Source organism: Apostichopus japonicus, chromosome 8 (assembly GCF_037975245.1).
Source record: "Apostichopus japonicus isolate 1M-3 chromosome 8, ASM3797524v1, whole genome shotgun sequence".
NCBI lineage: Eukaryota > Metazoa > Echinodermata > Holothuroidea > Aspidochirotida > Stichopodidae > Apostichopus > Apostichopus japonicus.
The window spans coordinates 4272431-4293974 of NC_092568.1; the positions used below are offsets into that span (position 1 = coordinate 4272431).

Sequence of the window (21544 nt, forward strand, 5' to 3'; positions counted from 1 at the left end):
AATTTACAGTGTTGAGTGTTTGAGTTGCGCGCCGGTAGTTTCCTGTAGTTAGAGAGCTTGTTATAGGGTGTCTATACTTGCCGTCAGAGCCGTATATTAGAGTTCCTTTATAAAGAAACTCTACTATATAGACAGAGCCGTATATTTAGATATATACGGCTCTTTATATAGAGAGATCAAAACGCCACCAGTTTGATGAGGGGTTCGGTTTATGTAGCTTGACGTCATTCTTCCTACTTCAATTTCTATGGGTTTGACGGAAATGTTTGTTTACATCTGATACGAGGCACAAGGCATGAAGGCATGTGTTGAACATCCAAGTTAGAGAGCGAACTTAGGCTAAACTTAGTTTCGAGACAGCTACTGATTTCACGTACTTCTGAAAGTACTTCTCAAGATGTTCAGCACGGAACAACTGGCCACATAGACTAAGGGAAAACCTTGACGTGAGAATCCTCGGTTTCATGTTGGGTTTGAATGTCATTGAATGTGACAAACAGCATACAGGTTAGGTAAATTCTTTGAGGCCGGTGAGACACTCCTTCACCGAGTGAGCTTCGGCCGTACTATACTAAGACCTTCATGTGAGGAAGGTTTACCTAGCCCTTCTTGACCTACTCGTAGTCATACTCATACTAATTACCCGTTACAGATCCAGATGTCAGGCTTATATTTATTTTAAGTTTCGTATTCCACAGGAGCTGCGGCCTAGCGGCTGTAAGCTTAAATCTATTTTGAGATACACCCATTATGCTTTAAAAGAGTCTGAAGTTGGTAGGGCCTGCTGACAATTATCAGATAACCTTAAATTAATTTAAGGTAGCCTAGGAATGTATTATAGTCTCATGCCTATCTAACGTTAGGCCTGCAGCCTACTTTTGTAATACTTATAGGCAACATAAATTGTATTTCTCGGTTATTTACGTTTAGGTTAAAATCACAATAGGTCTAGACCAAATGTTAGGTACTGCCGATTGCATTGTTTCAGCAGTCTGACTTGGTCTAACATAGTTGTAAGCTTTGCATCCATTAGAACCAAAAGTCATATATAAAGTTGTGTATACATTGCCTCGAGTCTAGGCTATATACAGGAAAACAATGTTGGACACTATAAGTGTCAAAACCTGTAAGTCAACTTTTGACTTTCGGCATAAACTTGTTGACTACCACAGCAAACATATATCCTTAAGGTCATAGCCCATAAGAGTCATCCCATGTTGGTTTCATAAACTAGAGATTTATCGTTAGGAAATTTTCAGACCTACAAATATTTCAAAAATTCTGCATGATGCGCACACGTAATTGGCAGCGCAAATTGCACAGACTCGACCCGAATGCGACTTGACCCGACTACCAATCGGGAATGAGTTGGAGACAGTCGTGGCCACCTAGTTGCGTCAGCGTCGGATCGTAGGTTATAGCCACACACTAGCCCGACCCGACACGACCCAACAGTTTAATCTCCTGCTCATCAGTCTATATGGGATCAACCAGTTTGACTTTCTGCAACTGCACCTGATTTCTTGACACTTCCTCATTTGCTATCCATTAGAATTGCAGTCGCGTCGTGAACCGTAAACTGCCATGGCCTGACTCAACTGCGATGCGACTGCCCTGATGCCACAACGAAAATCAAACATGTTTGATATGCGGATATGCATGAAGAGGATCGACTATCAGATCTTGGTTGGGTTGTGAGCAAACGTTCGCGGAAATTGCTGCGACCCGACAGATTTTTCGTAGGGTTGCAGTCGGGTCAGTGCAATTTGCGCCTGCCTTTAGTTACAGTATATGCCAATTATGTGTAATTTATTGTTTGGTGACCAAGTTTGTGAATTAGCATTCAACATTGGCTAAGGTTTTTAACTACGCAGGCAGCTTACATGACTAAATGAAATGATGTCAGTTTAGTCAGCCAAGAATAGGCAAGAAAATGAGCCTGGTATTCATTGCTTACATACCTATCTAACCAATTCGTCAACAATAGCGTTCAATGGGCCACCAAACAGTGCCAATGAAATACTGTACGAGTGAGGTGAAATATTGGTAGATTGAATGAAAGTTAAATTAGCATAACATTGGGGTGTGCCTACTGTACATGTGATTCAATTCTTTGATGGCATATGAAAGACTACAGCAGTGAAATGCACTGCACCCCATTTAAGAGTAGAAAATATACTGTTTAAAGTAGGTTTATGTAGTTTTGGAGATTTGGATATTATGTAGCAACTCCTGCACAACAAGATCTTGTATTGTATGCATGATCAGACAAACTTTTGTTTCAATTTGCATACATTGCATATTCATATCTTACAAGCTCTATATTGGTAAGATCTTCATAAACCACAAATAGACAGGGCCTTACTATAAATGAAGCAGAGAAATAATTTACTTTGACTTATCAATTTTTGTTTTTAATGTTTTGTTTCTCTTTTGCAGATTAGTTAAAATGAGCTTTAATTTCTAGAATGGCCTCTAAACCATCATCATTATACACTGATGCAAATGATGATGTCCTCCGGGAAGATGAAACCACAGAAACGCCAAATGAGGAAAGGGAATATGGGAACAAAGAGGATCTTGCGCAGGCTGTACTCACCGAACCAGAATTGGTAGAGAATACCACATTCTTTTCACAAGGAACTAGTTCTGATGATAGTGATGGAGATTTCTTTGATGCAAAAGATGACATCGCTTCCGAGTATATGGAGGGAGATGATGACAAAGAGAACGGTGAATCGTCTGAACAGAGGTCAGATAAGGAAGGCAATAGGATAGAAGAGAAAGTAGTTGAAAAGCCAAAAAAGGAGGATAAAGATGGCAAGGTTGAAGAGGCAGGGCAATTCTCATCAACTTTGGGGATGATTACCTCTGTTAAGAATGCAGACCACCAGAGGAGGGATGGAGGGGCTGATTTGAACAAACTGGAGAAACGCAATTCAGATTTGTGGGGTAACTTTGAACCGGATGTTATAGTAACTGTAGGTAAGAATGACGGGGAGAGCCCAAAAATCTCAGCAACTCTATCATCCGTCTCAAGTTCAGCTTCAGTGCTCTCACAGACACAGTCAGTAAGTACAGACTGGGTACAGTTCGAAGACAAGCCTTCCACAAAGAGAAGTCATAGCTCTCTTGGAATAGAAGCTAGACCAGGGTCTTCTATGATGACTGCTAGTGACACATCTTCTACTCATTCCAAAATAGACTGGGTTAAATTTGATGATTCCCCAAGGCCAAAGAGACACCAGATAAGCCAAGAATTTACAGGTAAGTGAAGACAGAAAGTTGAACTTTGTGTTCCATTTGCGGCTGAGTATTAAGAATATTACTGTAAATACTTTCATGTGTCGGATTAAGATTGCAGGTTTTAGGTATAATATTATAGAGGATAAAATTGAAGATATTGAATTAATCTGTTTTCTTTCTAATTTGTTTTTTATTTAGTTGAGCAGGACTACAAAGAAATTTAAATCTTACATTGACTGATATTGTATGTATGTATGTATTTTAGATCCTCCTGCAAGCAGGAACTTGCGAAAAAGCCTTATTGGTTCATCAAAGCCGCAAGCTGGACGAAGTCAGTCTCTTAGATTCATATTAAACATCCATGATTATGAGTTGTCAATTGTCAACAACTCTGTAACTGGACGACATACATTAATCTTGGAGTGACTCCAACTCGGGACCTGATAATTGAAAGGCACTGGCGTTAACCGGCGTTAACACTCCTTAAGTATTTCAAGTGACTAAAAAAGTTTGAAAGAAAAAAATCTCTGAGTCACATTAGTGTTGTCACAAATGATTGATACGCATGGCATGGACCCCTTCCCTTCCCTTCATAGTCCCTGACAGTATTCCACTATTGGGGGTATAAATGGTAAAATAAATCTGCTCACAGCTGCACAGTGCATCCATTCAGACATTCTACATAAATTAGTTTGCATTCTGTGTTATCTTTGCCCTGCTCCTTTAGTTCTCTCCTCTTCCCCCATGTCATCTATTTGAATGCTCTCTCATCCTTCCTGGGCAATTGTTTAAACCTAGGATGTTTCCCACATTTGAGGCTTTCCAAGTTGGGAGGGGTTTAGCTAAATTGTAGAATATACTTCCACTGAAATACCTGTCTACTGGTCTCCCCTCTACATACTATATTGCATTTGTTCTTTCTACACACTACATACCAAACTACCAACATTCAGTTAAAAGGCATTGAAGACTTGCGCAAAAAGAAACGTCTAATGCCGGTAATTTGACCTAGTTTTGAATGAGGTGTAACAAAAGTGTTAGACACCACCATCGATCCCAGAAAATACACACACAGCTTGCTACCGTCGGTAAGTAGACACTAGTGTACAGTCAGTAAATACAGCTGTGCTCAATACCCACAGGACAGTGTACAAATGATACAGCGATGGACATCTCAGGTCCAGCTAAAGATTACCAGGTATCACGTTTCATTATTGTCTGCATTTTGTAGCAACACGAACAAAACGTCACTTGCAAGCAACGGAAAGATAACTTTTTCAGATGGCCGCACGCGGTTTGGGGTGAGGCTTCAATGCCTTTTAGTCCCTGGATCCAGCTCTTGGCCCTCTGTGCTCCTTAGTTTCGACCCAATTCTCCTAAGGTCCTCCAAGTCTGGTGTTCACAAAATTATAAACAAACTACAGCAGTTCCCATCTTGTGGGTCAACTACCTAGATCCATTTATGCTCTATGCCTCAGTTACAGTCAAGGTTTACCGTGCATTGTTCTTTCCTTGTTGTGTACCCGTTTTCTCACAACCTTAGCACTTTCACCAGACTTTGTAAATACTATACAACAGATGTACAGTACAGTGTTGAGAACAAAAATCTTAGGCAAGTTGTAGACCAGTAGTAACTGTGTAGGCCAAGGCTTGGCATAAAAGCCAACACACAGTAGACCTACAAATAATCATACTGAATCATGTCACATTGTATCATGCAAGGAATTTAATTTGTCTTGTGTATAGTGTAACATAGTACATACACTGTAACACATGATATTCAGATTGCTACACAATGACACAATGCCTGTCAGTTTCTTTACGTTGGAACCTTTAGTACTTTGTACTGTTTACAAATTATTACAAAATTGACAAATTTATGCCACAATTGCTTTCTATATGTAAAATCTAGCTCAAGTTCACTAAACTATTCCCCGAGGGACATTTGATTCCTTTAAGTCTTTTATCAACTGGTACTGAGTGTGTGTTGGATGTGTAATCAAGCCCAAACAATTGAAACTGGATTGATCAGGAAATTGTTTGGTCAGCAGAAAATGATTTGGAGCTGAAATTGATGTTTTTGTGCATAACAGTATAGATCTATGTGAAGAGTGCATGCTAAACTGTGTAATCTTGAGATATTGCAAACACAGATATTAAGCATAGAGTATGCATTCATCCATACAATTTTACTTTATGAGCTTCTTGGCTTAATTTTGTTTGTTTTTCTTTAGAAAGTGAAGGATTTGGACTTGTAAGATTCATCTGATTTTGGGTATTAATAAGAAGTGCAGAGTTTCTTCTGCGAAGTGGAAAGGATACAGTAGCTACAGTATGCCTAAACAAATTGTTTTTGTTACAAGTTACGGCAGGGAATAATTTAATGTTCAAATTTCATCCAGCAGTTTTTAAACGCTCTGAACTTTCTCTGATGAAATACTATGGGCTGGTCCTTAATATGAAAAAACAAAATTGCTATGTACAGTGTACATCTTTGCACAGTCTATGTTACGATTTGTACACTGTGCATAGCAGTTTGCATTGCAATACTGGATAAACGTTTCCCTGCACGGTAATTTGCAAAGTTCTGTATTGTATATATACTGTAGTGTAGCTTTATATTGTTAAGGTCAATAGGCTGAGTATATACAGCAAGTAAAAGTGTGATTTACTTGTAGAGTCACTTAGAATCCTATTTGTTGACCTGAAAGCTACTGTACATGTTATGGAGTTGGTGTATATAAAGAGAAAGTTATCAGAATCGGTCATGTACTGTTGCTGGTGGTTTGTCACCTGTAAGGTATCCAGTAGGTTTGTATCTCTGTGGTCATACAGTTGTCATGGTGATGCGTACTGGACAATGCAATATTAATTACCTTTCAGCTGATGAACTTCAACACCAGGACAACAACAGGAGATTTGAAGGATTCAAAAATGTCTGTTCGCTGCAATCCCATGAAGCTTAGTAGCTATTGTAGCATACCTTTTTCTAGTCTTTCATCTCAATATGGTACTTTAGATCAAAATTAATTTATTTGGTAGTAGTCGAACCTGTTGCACCCAGATGTCACTATTCTATTAGGTCATTTGCATATATCCCACTGTTGTGGTAGAAGGCTAAATAATACTCACCCATGTTCAAACTTCAGGAAGCATTTTACTGCCTTTCCAATTATCCTTTACAGAGCCATTTTACAATTTTTTCATTTGAGGTGATGCCTCTTTATCTGTTTGTTTTTTGGAGGATTGGAATTTTGAGGACAATATATGGATTTAAAAACTTTTAGTAAGCTTTTAAAATTAAATGCAATAAACTGGTCCCTTTTTAATTAGTACCGATTTTCAGAGATAACATCTGGCATACCACAGTCAAAGCAGAGTGTTTATAAACTGTTTAAGAGGCTTTTGGGAATAAGAACCTGCCTGGGAATCCAGGCAGAATGGGGTACTTGATTTTGTCCCAACCCAATTTTTGTTGTCCCTAACATACACCCTACATATCCACTTTTAATCTTTGCCCTTTGCCTTAAGTAGCATGATCCTCTTGATGGTGTTAAAAGTTACTGTCTCCCCTACTCTGCCATCCCCCACCCCCACCCCCACCTTTGGCCCCTGTTACCACCAATACAATACCCATTGTCAGGTAGTAGAAATACCTTAACTGCACAGTCTACACATACTCTTAAGTTACTGTGCAGAATGACAAAAATATTGAAGGTAATTACTACATGAAGTATGCATAGTGTGAAATACTGGCAGTTATCATTGATTAAATCCAGGAGTGCAGGGCTTGTATGCTTTCACAGTTGGATTACAATTCCATGTAAAGCTCCAGTTGTTTATAAGTCTAATTGTCTTGGTATTAGACTGTTTTCAGAAATGAGGGTTTGCATATCAGACGCATGTGACATAGTAGTCGAGTTGCAGTTTAACTGAGTTACAAGTTTGGTAAATTTTATGGGCAACTTTATCGTCATATTCTCATCTGTACTTTACTGCTACGTTAATTGAATGTTTTCTGCGGTACTTTGCCACATGAATTTATTGACCAGACAATCGATGCTGTCTTCTATCATTTTTCCAGATGATCATCAAATCCACGTCTATGGATACAGTTTATTTACTTAGTGAGTCACAACGAAATTATAGCCACTCCCAAACTAGGAAGTTATAACGGGTTATTAGGAAAACATTGCAAAGTACTATTGTTGTGGGATACTGGCCTGCTCTGAGAATGGTGGATTATTTGTTAAATTCCAAGGCAGAAAGAACATTGTCAAATCAATTAAAAAATGACACAAATTTATAGCAACTTGGCAAACTTTAATTGTGGAATATTGCAGTGACATGGGAGAGAATAAGGGGTATAAAGATACTGTAGGAAGGAGTCCATGGAAGGAAATAGTAAGTTAAAAAAAAAGATATTAATATTATGTTTATATGATAATCCTACAGTGTGTCAACTGTCTACTGCACGTTATATTATTGTATTATTATATTGTGTGCAGTAGATAATTACAAACCAGTTTAAACGAGCGTTATGGTCAAGTGGTTTTAAGGCAGTGAACTTGTGATCTAAGGATTGCAGGTTCGAGTGTTGGCCAGATCATTGCATTGTGTCCTTTGGCAAGGTACTTTATCTCCATTGCCTCTCTTCACCCAGGTGTGTAAATGGGGACCTGTGAGATAAAACTGTCAGCTGGGCGCTGTTTAGCTGCTGCCATGTGGAGGGATTGTCTGTATGTTTGACAGGTTAGCATTGACCAGGGTTATATTGTGATGTGCCTTGAGCACCGTTATCGGTGGATATGTCTGTACTTTATAGATCCTCAACATTATTATTATTATAAATATCTAAACTAATTCTACGACATATTCAATGATAGTTTCTTCAACATTGTCACAGTACTAAGAGCTACCAGTGTTGGTAGTCCCCTCCCCCTGCCCCTCCTCTTTGATCCTCCTTTCATCACGCCTATTGGCAACAAGACCACCGGAGACAGCTTAGAGAACTTTAGTTTAGCCTCTAAATGTGCTAGAAAGTCAATTAATGGTCACTGATCTTCTACTTCAACAAGAACAGTATTTTAGGGATGTTATACCTCACACCCTGAGATGGTTAAGTATCCACTGAGGGTGTGGATTAAATTGAAGGATCAGGACCCACGTTAAAGTACTTATGAATACAAACACTGATAATTTGGTGCACTTGGCAGAATATGAATAGATAGGGTATATGAATAGATTTAGAAGAGTACTGTAGCAGACTAGTGTAACTTATAAGGACATTGTTGTTTGCACATGGTAAATAGCAGCTCCCTGGTCATAATAAATAGCATGATAAATAACAGCTTCCTGGTCATAATAGTTTGATGAGAGTAGAGTAACTGCCTTCTGTGGTGTTCTGCTATGTACACTTTACAGTCACCTCCAGCAGACTTAGACTACTAAGTCAATGAGATTAGAGGGACTGCCTTCTGTGGTGTTCGCCCACCCCCCCCCCCCTATTGGCCGATCTTTGCGAGTTGGAGATGGGGTTTATGGGGGTTTCCCTCTCACCTTTGAGAATTTTTTATGTGGAAGGGTGCTTAGACTTTGCAAGATGGTGATATATATGTTGCAATATTGGAACCATTTTATATCTTAAAGATTTTTCCACTTTCTTCCCAGAAATATATCTGTTTTCTTCCAAATTTGTTTGCGACCTTCTAAAATCTTTTGGCCACTCTGAAATCGAAAACCTCAAAATAACTGAATTAATGTATATTCTAGTTTCACAAAGCAGAAGACCAACTTCTCGTGCCAACATCTGGAATATAGAGCTTGGTGGATAATAGATACATGTAGCTTTAATGTAACACACAGCAGAACCTTCTGTAGCAGAAACCGCTGGGGCCATTGTAGGAAATTTCAATTTATTCTATGGACTGTATACAGCTCTTGAACATGAGAACATATAAGTTGCATTATTATCTTTGGTCATTGCGATCCCAGCAGGGGGACCATATGAAAGGTTCAGACATTTCTTTTCCCTTTGACTAAAATGTAACTCTTAAACAGTATAATAAGTGTAATGCATTTTAATGATTTTGACAAAATATTCCATTGTACAGTGCTACCAGCTATGATCTTGGTCTATATGTAATTAAATACATATTCCTGAATTGAGGGATATACAGCATATGTCAATAACATAGTTAACATGTAAACAATCATTGTTGAGCTATTAAGGTTTCTGCAAACTGTTATAAAGCAAGCTTAAAATACAACAGAGACCAAGTCAGAAATAGGTCTCTATTGTCAAACTTCATAGCTCTCCATTCTGATTTTCTTGTTTATGTAACCAAGCAATACTACAGGGGTTTTTCTAGTGTTATTGTACTTCAGTGTGTGTTCCTTCTGTAGTACCATGATCCATGGGTGGTATGGGATCATAGGGTCAGTAGGTTTTTCAACCCCCACAGCTATAATGTGGAACTGGTATGAAAGTTTAATTTGATGATGATAGACATGCTGCTTCCTCTAGCAAATATTTCAATTCCAAAGTGCAGAAGGGAGAGCTTTCTTGGGCAGCTCTGAATAGTAAAATGTCCTTAAAAGGAGCTTAAAACTCTTTCACTGTACAGTATGTGAAGCCAGATAGTACTGTAAGTGCTGTATTAAACACAGTGTAGGAGTTGGTACATGTATATTCACTGAATAGAGGTAATAATGTACATGGGACACCTGCAGATCTATAAAGATGTGAATCATAAAGTAGTTTTGATTTTATTAACCCTGTGATAAAGTTTGTTGAGGATTGATGATTAATGGTACTCTTGGCAGTTCAGTTCAGGCCATATATACAGCTGCACCTGCAGGAGTACAGTATGCAATACAGTGTGTGACCGATGCACAGATACATGTATGTCTTTATATTAACAGAGAATTCACAGATTACACTACAGGATTTAAGTATATGAAAATGATAAGCAGGCCTGACAACAGGAAAGGGTGGGGATGAGGGTTTGATAAAAAAAGTACTGGTTTGTTGCTCAAGGCGATATATAGGCCTGTACTGTACTGCACAAATGTACACACAGTGTATACATGTCAAGTAGACTGAAGATGGCTGAACAGTGAATACACTAAATATAGGGGAAGAAGTACATGAAAATGACATGTAGGCCTGGCAGCAGAAGCAGAGGGACTGAAGGGTCAGGAGCTACTGTACATCTTGCAGGGACCAATTTGGGCACCTGTGAAATTATGGAGGGGGGCTGAGACAGTTTGGAGGGGGTTGAGCAAATGGGGGGGGGGGAATTGAAGAGTACAGGAACAGGGCCCCATGAATGCTGTGATATAATTGTGCTGGTGCTGGACCTGGTTGGAGTCCTTGTCTCTGATTGCATTCTGTATTGAGGCTGTGTAGTAGTATAGTGCAGTATACACGTACAGTACAGTAGGTTCCATCTCATACAAATGTGCATTTGTACATGTTATGTACATGTTCATTGAACTAGCAGTAAAATGTTTCAGTCATTTTACAAACATTTTACGATAATATTCTCTGTGGTATTTTCCTTTGGAAAATGGAAATTATTATCGTTCCAATTTACACATGAAAATAAGGTCTGCAAAATGAGATTACACAGAACTGTCATTCCAACTACACATGCAATTAAAGGGTGTGAAGACTCACGCAAAAAGAAACCTCTAATGCCGGTAATCTGACCTAGTTTCAAATGAGGTGTAACAGAAGTGTGTTAGACACCACCATCGATCCTAGAAAATACACACACAGCTTGCTACCGTTGGTATTAAGACACTAGTGTACAGTCAGTACACACAGCTGCGGTCAATACCCACAGCACAGTGTATAATTCATACAGCCATGGACATCTCAGGTCCAGCTAAAGATAACAAGGTATCACGTTTCATTACTGTTTGCATTTTGTAGTGACACAAACAAAACGTCACTTGCAAGCAACAGAAAGTTAACTTTTTCAGATGGCCGCACGCGGTTTGCGGCGAGTCTTCAAAGCCCTTTACAAATGTTGTTTGGCAAAGAAATGCATGAAATGTTATACTGTCATTGTTTCAAGGTGGAACAAAGTGCTCTGGCTTCACTCCTCTCTTCCCTGTCTCCACTTGAGACAAACCCTTTCCGGCCCCCATCGCAACCTGCAGAAATTGCACAGTAATATTAAGCACTACTGTAGTTATTCCCCATTGGTGCATTCTGGGTCACCTCCCACTTTCTGAATTAAAATTGGGGCTAAAACAAGTATAGTTTGATCTCTATTGTGAATAAATAAAACCCTGCCCTAGTATCTGCTATATACAGTGCTGAATATACCTGTCCCCGAAAATATAAATAAAACAAATTTATGAGGGCGAGTAAAAGTGCAGCAGGCAACTACAGTATCACTGAGAATTACTTGTATAGACTCACAACAAATCTTGGCAGTAGCAAATTCCATACCGAAAAGAACACTACAGTTTGTTCTAAGGCAAAGTTTTTCAGTGAGATCTGTGGATCCCTTTGTTGTGGTGGGTGGGGGTGGGGGAGGATTGGTAGGTACAAGGTGTGGTTTTCTAAAGTATTTTTGGCTCAGAATGTGCTTCCTGTACATTTCAATTTTACTAACACTTCAGTTTTCATTCTGTGCTCAATTTCCAGGTAGTTCATCTGTCTACAGTGGTGATGTCATGTCAGGTGATGAGAGAAGCCTGGCTGAAACAGACCGCCAGTCAGTGATGACATCATCAGCGATATCCTCTCATGGGAGCTATTCAGGCTCGCAGGAATATTTCCCGCTAGAGGTATCACCGTCGTCCAGTACAGGCAGAATCGCAGATACGAAGACGGGCACAGAACTAAAAACATTAGAAGAAGCTGTTTCTACTCAGCACGTTAGTCACATGGCTGCTGGGTCAGCATCTACACCCACCTCCAGCTCAGAAAAGATCTCTAGCTCAACGTCTAACTCCAGAAGTGTCTCTTCACCGACCGCTGCATCATGGGTAAAATTTGAGCGAGAGGTTCTCGGAGCTGTTCCCTCGTCTTCAGGTTCAGAAAACTCTTCCCCTGTTCACAGGTTACCGACAGATGTAAAACTAATGGAAACAGGCTTCAGTGAGCAGGCAACTTTACCATTAACAATTTTTCTTGGGGTGGGACCACACTTGTCACAGATGGACACCCTGCCATCTGACACGCCACTCCAGGATGTGGGAAATGTACACAATTTGTACTCATCTGGTGGGATTGACACAAGGGGTATTGCTGTAGTATCCCCATCCCCTTCAAATCCATTTCGGGAAGATGTTCTACGACAGCAACAATTACAGAAAAATCTGGCTGAACCTAATCAAAGCGCTAATCCTTTTGTCACCGGTATACCATCTTTGCCATCATGTACGTCTCCGTTGTGGGAAACATTTACAGACAACTTTGAACCTCACAAAGTGCAAGTCCCGAGTAGTCCAGGTAATCCATTTAGTGTCGTTGAGCATGTTACAGTTCATCAACCTGGACCTGGACCATATTCTCCTTCGGTTAATCAAAGTCACTCAGTGTTTGATGAGACAGATTTTGCCGCTCCCGGTGCAGAACCGTCTGCTCAAACAAAGGATCAATTCCCTTCGATGTCAGATGATCCCCGGTCCAATCAGCTCAAGGTCGTTCCGACTGCAACAGTATCTCCCGTGAGGATTCAGGATACCGCCGCAAGTATAGAGGTGAAAAGCGGGCCCAGCCAAACACCACCCACAGGATTTGTCCAGGAGTACCCGCGGCTTTTGGAGGATCCGGAACAGGGGTGGTCTCTTATGTTAAGGTTTCCCGATAAAAAGAAATTGGCCGGGTCAAGAGAGTGGAAATCTGTTCATGCGAGACTCATTGAAGGTAGCGTACTTCAATTTTTCAATGACAGCGAGGAGAGGGATCCCTTCAAAGAGATTGCTCTGCAATGTAACTACGAATTCAGTCCTCTCAAACTCCAACCTTACGACGCGATGGGTAAAATCCACACCATCAAACTTTTGTATGCATCCTTCAAGGAGAAGAGGAAACTCTCTGCCAAGGGATTCCACACAAGGGTGGTGGCTGTCGAACAGCTCCTGAAGGTGGGTTCCCAGAACTACGAGAGTTTCCGCAACTTCATCTTTTCTGTGAACGAGGTGCTGATGAAACTGTCCTCCTTCAAGAGCGGAGGGAGTCACTACCACAACGATTCCATTACCATCACTGTCGTGGACAGCTACCGCACCCTTCTGTCTCCCAACGGAGATTTACTGAAGCAAGCCGTTCACGTGGACATTTACTGCCTGGCATTTCTGTCGGGCAAATCAGAGTGTGCTATCGGTTTGAACGACATGCAGGTCAAAGGTGCTGAGGTCGTGTCCAAAAGGGACATCATCCCCAATAAGACAGATGTGTGGATTAAAATGGAGTTGGTGGATCTTCATAAGTGCTGTAACAAGAACGTATTTGTCGAGTCTCGATTCATCAGGTTCGACCCCGTCGACGCCTGTCGGTTTAAGCTTTTGTCCTTCGAAACGAAACCAAAGGAATGTCCAGAGTTGCCTCTGCTGGTCAAGGCCGCTGTCTCTGGGGAGGATGTCCACATCCAGTTTAGAGTTGATCTGTTGGCACCAGGTGAGTCGTCGCCATTGTCTCCTCTTGTTCTAATGTCACTTTTTTTAACAAGTATCTTTCAGCTGGCTACTTCTAGGCTATTATCTAGTTTTGATTAGTCTTGTTTCATAATCAACAGTACTTACCATTTTAAATTTTGATGGTGCTGCTTCAATGGGTCCTTCATTGACAATACATTAACTTGCAAGATATATAAGCCAGTCTTCTTAATGTAGCATTCAGGACAATTACTTTTTCAATGTTAATTCAGTCACAGTTTTTTCCCAACATTTTCCATGGCATATAACATAACTGGAATAAACAGCATTAAAATGTCATCCTTTCACTTCATCACAAAGGTTTGGTAAATTATTTCATAGAAATTAAGCTCAGGACAAAGTTTACCTTTTCTTTGCAAAATAAACAAAGTATTAACAATTTTAGACACAGCTATGTCTCATCTGAAATTGATCTCCATTTTTCACATTTTGCAATATTTCTACCATTGGATGGTTGAATAATTGGGAATCTTCTTTCATTTGAATCACAGATTCTAAAGTGTCTTTATATGTTACACTGAAGTATGCTGTGACAAAGGATGCAATACTGACTATTAAGGCCTGTATATTATATGCCACCTTTCGTTTACCAGCAACTTCTTGCTTTACAGTATGTAGGCATAGACTGTAGGTTGTAATATAGTTCCTGGTATGTGCAAACCATGTGATAGGGGTATTTCCTAGTATCACACTCACCCTATTTTCATACTGTAGAAATTTAGCCATACATTATTTTAAAAAAGTTCCAAAAGTCTTAACTGATCAGTTCACTTTATCAATATATTTGTTATCGCTACACCGTCTGTTGCTTGTTGCTTTATAGTGAGAGCTTCATATTCATAACCTGGTTGTTTTACAGGTCATTCATGATTGGTTGAATACATTAGTTATGGTGTAAATGCCTAATTTATCAATGTTCTTAATTGTGGGATATGAGTGCAGGATGCTGCAACAAAACAAACAGAAAGGAAATGATTTTATCACACCATAGTTTCACACAAATAGCTTCCATTTTAACTTCATTTTCCTGTACTATCAATCATATGGATCTCTGATCATGTGAGCACATGATCATATGATTCATATCATGTGAATATACATTATTCCATGTGAGGGTTGCGTGCCGTAGGCAGGCAAGTTAGCTTATGTATGTGCGTATGCGTGTATTCGGTATATGTGTGCGTGCATATGTATGTGTTTGTGTGTGTATATGTGACGCCCTAGCTTGTAAACACGATACCTCAAGATGGGGAACCTCTGCAGTTCTCATGTTTGGCATCCCCATTATTCCCCATCATTGTACAGAGACACCATCATTTTTGGTGGAGGTCAACTGTCATAATTTGGGTCAGCAGAGGAGAAAATGTGGAAATCTAAAAACCGCTGTATCTCCAGGACCTGAACATCAAAGGAGCTCATATGCAAGATTGGATAGCCTTATGTAGTGTAAAGTTTTTGCACAATTTGATGTCGGTCTGAGTTCATTTAAGGTCACGAGGGATCCATACTTGACACCCTTGTACATAAACACAATATCTTCAGATAGGAAACTTGACTGGCTCTCATATTTTGCATGTGGCTTCCCTATAATGAGTACAAGAACCTTATTGTTCTTGGTGTAGGTCAGTGGTTATTTGGGGTTATCATACACACTAAAACGTCCAGGTTCCGTAATTCTTTCTTACCTGCTCAAGGCAATACACTTGTTTAACTCGCATGCCAAGCGATCTGGCCACAGTGTGTGATCTGTCACTTGCAGCTCTCTGTGCTGCTTCCGTTACTGTTCTGGTTCTGCTTATTTAGTTTTATTCTCGTAGTTGTTCACTAATAGTTTGTTTATTGTATGGTTTTGTTTGTATTCACTACTGTTTTATGTTTACTGTCGACGGGAAATAATTCCGTTTTTTGTTTTCTGAAATGGACAATAAAGTTTCTATCTATCTATCTATTATTTTGGGTGGGCGTCAAAGGTCATTTGGGGTCAGCAGAGGTCAGAATGTCAAAATATCAAATGGATCTCATCAGGTTAACTGTTGCAACTTTATGCAAATTCAGCTCTTTTTTATTAGAGTGAGATTGCAAAATAAGTTCTACCAACAACAAACAACGTCCCTCTATCTTTCTTTCATCGTTGTGGTATTATATGTCAATTCCCAGTCATCAAACCATGTACTGTAAGCACTGACTCTGTTTAGATTTATACTGCTCTCCATCTGCAGTATTAACTTCAGCCAGGGTTATCAGCTTGCAAACTACTCTTATGCTGCATATGTAATGTTTTAAAGGCAAGTAACCAGCATTTCCCTTTGGATTATTGTTGTCAACATGTTTAGAGTATTGGAAAAACAGTATTGGGAAGCAAAAGTGGAATAATCTGGAAAACTTACTTCAAATATTACAAAATAAAACACCATTATGTAAGTAAGCACCCTTAATCACCAAAAAAGTTTCTCAAAGGAGAAGGGGATACCTCCTCCTTCTTCACCTATACCCCTTCTCCCAAACCACAACATCTGCTATTGGAGGTGGTTGCCAAGGTCACCTTGCAAAAAAATGTTTGAATAATGGGGCTTTGATATATTTTAATTGTTAAGGTGACCTAACAAACAGATCAAGCACCTTCGAGTCGGAAGAATTAATGTTTCATCCTGCTTTGAAGATTTTAGTATATTTTTCTAGCTTATTACAAGGCTATATGATTTGGAGCCATTTGAAAGTTGCATTCCTTTACAATACAGTACATACATGTACAGAAAGCTATTGCACTGTACATAGCACAGTAGTACTCTGGTATCATCGGAAAGTGACATGCTAGTGTATATCTCTAACTGCCAAGGGTGCAATCTTTGGAGTGTAAGATAGTCAAGTATGTGCGTAAAGTGGGTTTGATATTTAGTCAAACAAAAAGCAGGTGTTGGTGACCCTTAACACATAACCTGATGATAATGATGCATACTTAGCATTCTATTGCACATCTGTACATAGTGTGTTCACTTAATCCATATGGAAATTATCTGCACGGGTAAAGCAAAAGCAAAAGAACTTCAGCGTGAGGGAGTGTTTAGTCAATTTGGGTATGATAAAATGTACCTGGCTTTGTATTGTATGCATTGTTACTGTACTTGTAAACTATCCAAACGGCCTCTAGAGGTCTGATGATCGAGGCATCGTGCATAAAAAGTGTCATTCTTTGTCACTGGTTATTATTATTATTACTTAAAATTGGTTTCTAAGGGATGTAGGTATTCAAAAGCTATGTCTTTGCTCTTCCTGTCTTTACACACATTGTGCTTTACACAGCTTTTGAAATATAGACTTGCTCCCCCCCCCCATCTTTTTGTTTTGGATTCTATTCACTTCACAGGGATATAGTGCCAAGAGTTTGGGTTTGGGGGAGAGAAGGGGGGGGGAGGTATGGTATCAGGTCTCAGATTAATGTTTAGTGATGGTAAAAATGCTGTCTGTGGAACCATTTCCATGTGAAAACCATCTTCGTGAAAGTAATTTGAAAGGCATACAGTAGCTTCCCCTCCCTTTCCTTCCCTTCTTAGTTGTAGGTGGACCTGCTTCCTCATCCTCCTGTCAAATCTGACCTTAATCTAATGACATAAGAATGCTAGCTTTTTATCTTCACAGTTAACTTGCATCCCTAAGAAACATGTAAATGATGTTCTTAGGACTAAGAGTGTTTCGTTGATATAGTACAATTAATATTTCTTTGGGAAATCATAAATCTGTATTTATAACCAAACTTGAATAATCTTTTGGAGATTTGGAGAAGATTTTGGCATTTTTGTATAGAGAAAATTATTAAGCAACTGGATATACGATTTGCTGTCCCAAATAAACCAAAACAATATATACCTTTGCAATTACGACGGAATCGGATTAAAATAATCCGACACGGATCAAAATAATCCGATTTTCTAAAACTTCTGCTCAATTCAGCAGAAATCAGTAAGTCGCATTGACTTCACAACCATGCTGACACTCTTCTCTATAAAATAGTTTCAATTCCTGCTACTCCTTGTCACTTTCGGTGATCATGCACTGAAGAAGAGCTAGTTTTGCTCGAAAGCTCTGCAAAAACCAAACATTGGCTGTTTTACTTCCAATCACCTACCTAATTAAATAATTGTATCTCACTCGAGATCCAGCCTTTCTCTAAATGCAGCATACTTGTTTAACAGTTTTAATTTTTTTGTTATTATATATATATATATATATATATATATATGTGGAGAATAACCAAAGTTCTGATCTGGTGTTATTGGCTTTAGGAATATTAGGAGCCCATCAGGATCATTGTGGATGTTTCTTTAAAAATCCTAGTCAGATCTTTCTAGCAGTGCTACTACGTGTAAACTTGACTGAAATATTGTACAGTATGTTCATTATTCTACAAAGACATATATTTACCATACACAGTGTACAGTACGCTCATTATCCTATGTAGACATTTTGACATACTCACTGTACAGTATGCTCATTATCATATGTGGACATTTTTGCCATACATACTGTACACTGTGTACAGTATGCTCATAATCCTATATGGACATTTTTTACATACAGTATATACTGTACACAGTGTACAGTATGCTCATCCTATGTGGACATTTTTGCCATACATACAGTATTGGACAGTGTGCTCATTATCCTATGTGGACATTTTTGCCATACAGGTATACACACTGTACAGTATGCTCATTATCCTAGATGTAGACAGTTTCACATACACACTGCACAGTATCATTATCCTACAGTACAGTATGTTGACATTTTCGCCATACACACTGTAAAGTATGCTCATTATCCTACATAGACATTTTGATATGTACACACTGTACAATATGCTAATTTTCCTATGTAGACCTTTTTACATATATTGTACAGTATGCTCATTATCCTATGTAGACATTTTTGCTATACTGTACATAGTTATGAACTATTGCTGTCAGCTTCTTGTCTTCCATAATTAATACATTTCTATTGTGTACATGTATCCACAATGTACAGTAGAGTACACTACAGAGCCCTTGGTCCGTTATCTGATATACAGTAGATCTGTTTGTACAGTATGTTTCAAAACAGAAGTCCAATTTACCTTTATCACACAAATACAAAGTTCACAGTTTGATTGATTTACCTTATCATACTGTAGCTTTTAGAAAATGCCAGACACTTTTGGGAATTAGTAAACACTTTAGGAGTTTGAATCTGATTTGTGTAGTTTTTTTTTTTTTCTCAGAGACAGATTGCATAAATTACTGCTGATATGGCATTTAGGTTTGGAACTTACAATTTAAAATAGTACGACATTAATTAGTTAAATTAATATGTACTTTTCTCTATTAGACATTTACAGCTCTCAGTGCACTGTGTTTATTGGGATTCAACAAAACCGACGGTACCTTTTTACCAGGTGTTTAGAGAAAAAAATGCTGCAAATTAGTTTTGCATAGATTTTAATTCTTAAAACAAAAAAATCTTAGACATTGAGGAAGGTTGCATTAGACAATTGCATCAGTGTATATATAAATTTACCCTGAAGGGATGGATGCTGTAACTGAGGTCCAACAATTGGAACATGGTACAGTACACTGTTCTTGCGTACAGTACCATGTTATGGCTTCCACTAGTGAGTTCAACTGATGATAAAAGATAACAAAGTTTAGTAAATTATGAGATGATGTTGTATTTTGTTTGGTTGCCGGTATAATTCAGTCGCCCTCACTTCTCTGTCTCCTTATACGACACTTATTGCACTGACGCTAATGCCATGTCTAAAGAGCATCCAGTAAACTTCTTAACACTTTCCTCTCCTAAAGTGTCTTCAGCACCCTAGCACTGTTCTCTCCCTTTGACTTGGGTCTCTCTCTTACCTGTCTCCCCCTAACATATGCATTTCAATTTAATGTAAATAGCTTAGTGAATACAAAAGATTGTAATTAATGTCTTCAACATTAAGATCCCCATTGGCTCGCTTTGCCAGATCTCAATCCAGTACGACCATTCTTTTCCCAACAGCCATTATGTAGAAGTCCAGTACCATGCAGCCAGCTTCCTCATTTCCTACAAGTTTTTGCCATCCACTTCAGTCCCATTCGTTTTTGCTTTTATATGAAGTTTTCTGTATAGATACAGCAAAGATCTGTTTTCAAGTTTTTCGGAATCTACAGAACTTAGCCTGGCAATCATTCACAGCCTAGAAGTTGTTGTGCCATATTTGTTATGAAGTCTACTAGTGTAGATCATGACACCACTACTATAGGTGCAGTACATTGTGACTGCTTCCAAAATATGAAGTATATTTATGCCATATATGTGGTATAGAATTTGCAGTGATTCATTGATGTGAACATCTATCAGTCTTTGTACTGGTTAGGCTTCAGTGAACTTGTGATATACTTTACGTATAATGCGAGGATCATTTATTTAAAATTATTTGTGTCAACAATTTCCAATAGAATAAGTATACCTGCATTTACTATTCTGTTTTTAAGTGATTCCCTTAAAGAAGTATTTATGAGTTTGAAGAGAACTAATGAAGACAAAACAATGTTTAAAAAAAAAGCACCAACTTAAATTAAACAACAATTTTTCTATAAAATCACTTCTCAATAATTGGTGAGTTGTATATGTAGTATAGAATTTGAGATCCTACTGCTTCAGGATAGAATTATACTTTGCAGTGATTCATTGATGTAAAACATCTACCAGTCTTTGTACTGGTTAGGCTTCAGTGAACTTGTGATAGACTTATAATGCAAGGATCATTTATTTAAAATTTCCAATAAAGATAAAAAGTATACCTGCATTTACTATTCTGTTTTTAAGTGTTTCCCTTAAAGAAGTATAATGAGTTTGAAAGAACTCGAGAAGAAGAAAAAAATGTAAAAAAACCCACCGACTTAAATGAAACTAAAATTTTCTATAAAATCACTTTTCAATATTTTCAAGTCATGATGGTTGCAGGCTTTTTCAGCATTCATCTTTGAATTAGATGGATTGTAGATCCTTAAACAAAGGATATATTAATTATTTAGACCAAGGGGAAATCGAGTAATTAGCGTGTAACAGGATATGTTGACCCTTCATGGACTGTCAGCCATATTGTACCGGACACAGGAGATGACAATACACTGTGTTGCTCTGTTAGGCCTACTGTATGCTGCTCTACACAGTCTGTGTTATTGTTTCTACATATAGGGGCTTTTCAACACTAGGCCTAGCTACAGTAATTCTGCTACTGTAGTGAAGGTGACACTGTCACTAGTTGCTACATTAGTGCTAATGCTGTGCAGCCTGTGCATGCTGTCACAGTAGGTACTAATACCGTTGTGGTTGCTATTTTGCAACAATACATGAACCACAGTACTATTGTTGCTGCTGCCTCTTGAAGAGAAGTCTACAATATGGCAGCATTTATAGCTGGTGCACATGTATGTTATTGAATTCGCAATTACTAAACTGGACTTAATTGTTTGCTTAAAGGCATTGATGACATGCCCCAAACCACGTGCCGCCCTCTGAAAAAGTTAACTTTCCGTTGTAAGACCGGTAAGACCGAAAAGAAAGATACTATTCAATAGGATGGACCTAACACAGGCTAGCC

General features: G+C 38.7%; 1 protein-coding gene across 5 annotated transcripts in view; it reads left to right on the forward strand.

Annotated features, from left to right (window-relative positions):
- The first annotated feature begins 280 nt into the window (after positions 1–280).
- LOC139971889 (uncharacterized) overlaps positions 281–21544 on the forward strand; it is a 43949-nt gene continuing 22685 nt past the window's right edge. The window contains exons 1-4 of one of the 5 annotated variants that reach the window (XM_071978712.1): positions 281–512; positions 2440–3267; positions 11909–13888; positions 14418–18434. In XM_071978712.1, coding sequence (XP_071834813.1) covers positions 2469–3267; positions 11909–13888; positions 14418–14557 — 2919 coding nt within the window. In that variant the 5' untranslated portion in view covers positions 281–512; positions 2440–2468 and the 3' untranslated portion in view covers positions 14558–18434. Of the gene's footprint in view, positions 585–2439; positions 3268–11908; positions 13889–14417; positions 18435–21544 lie in introns of those variants that run through there. The other 4 variants (XM_071978710.1, XM_071978708.1, XM_071978709.1 and 1 more) reach the window with 4 other exon arrangements.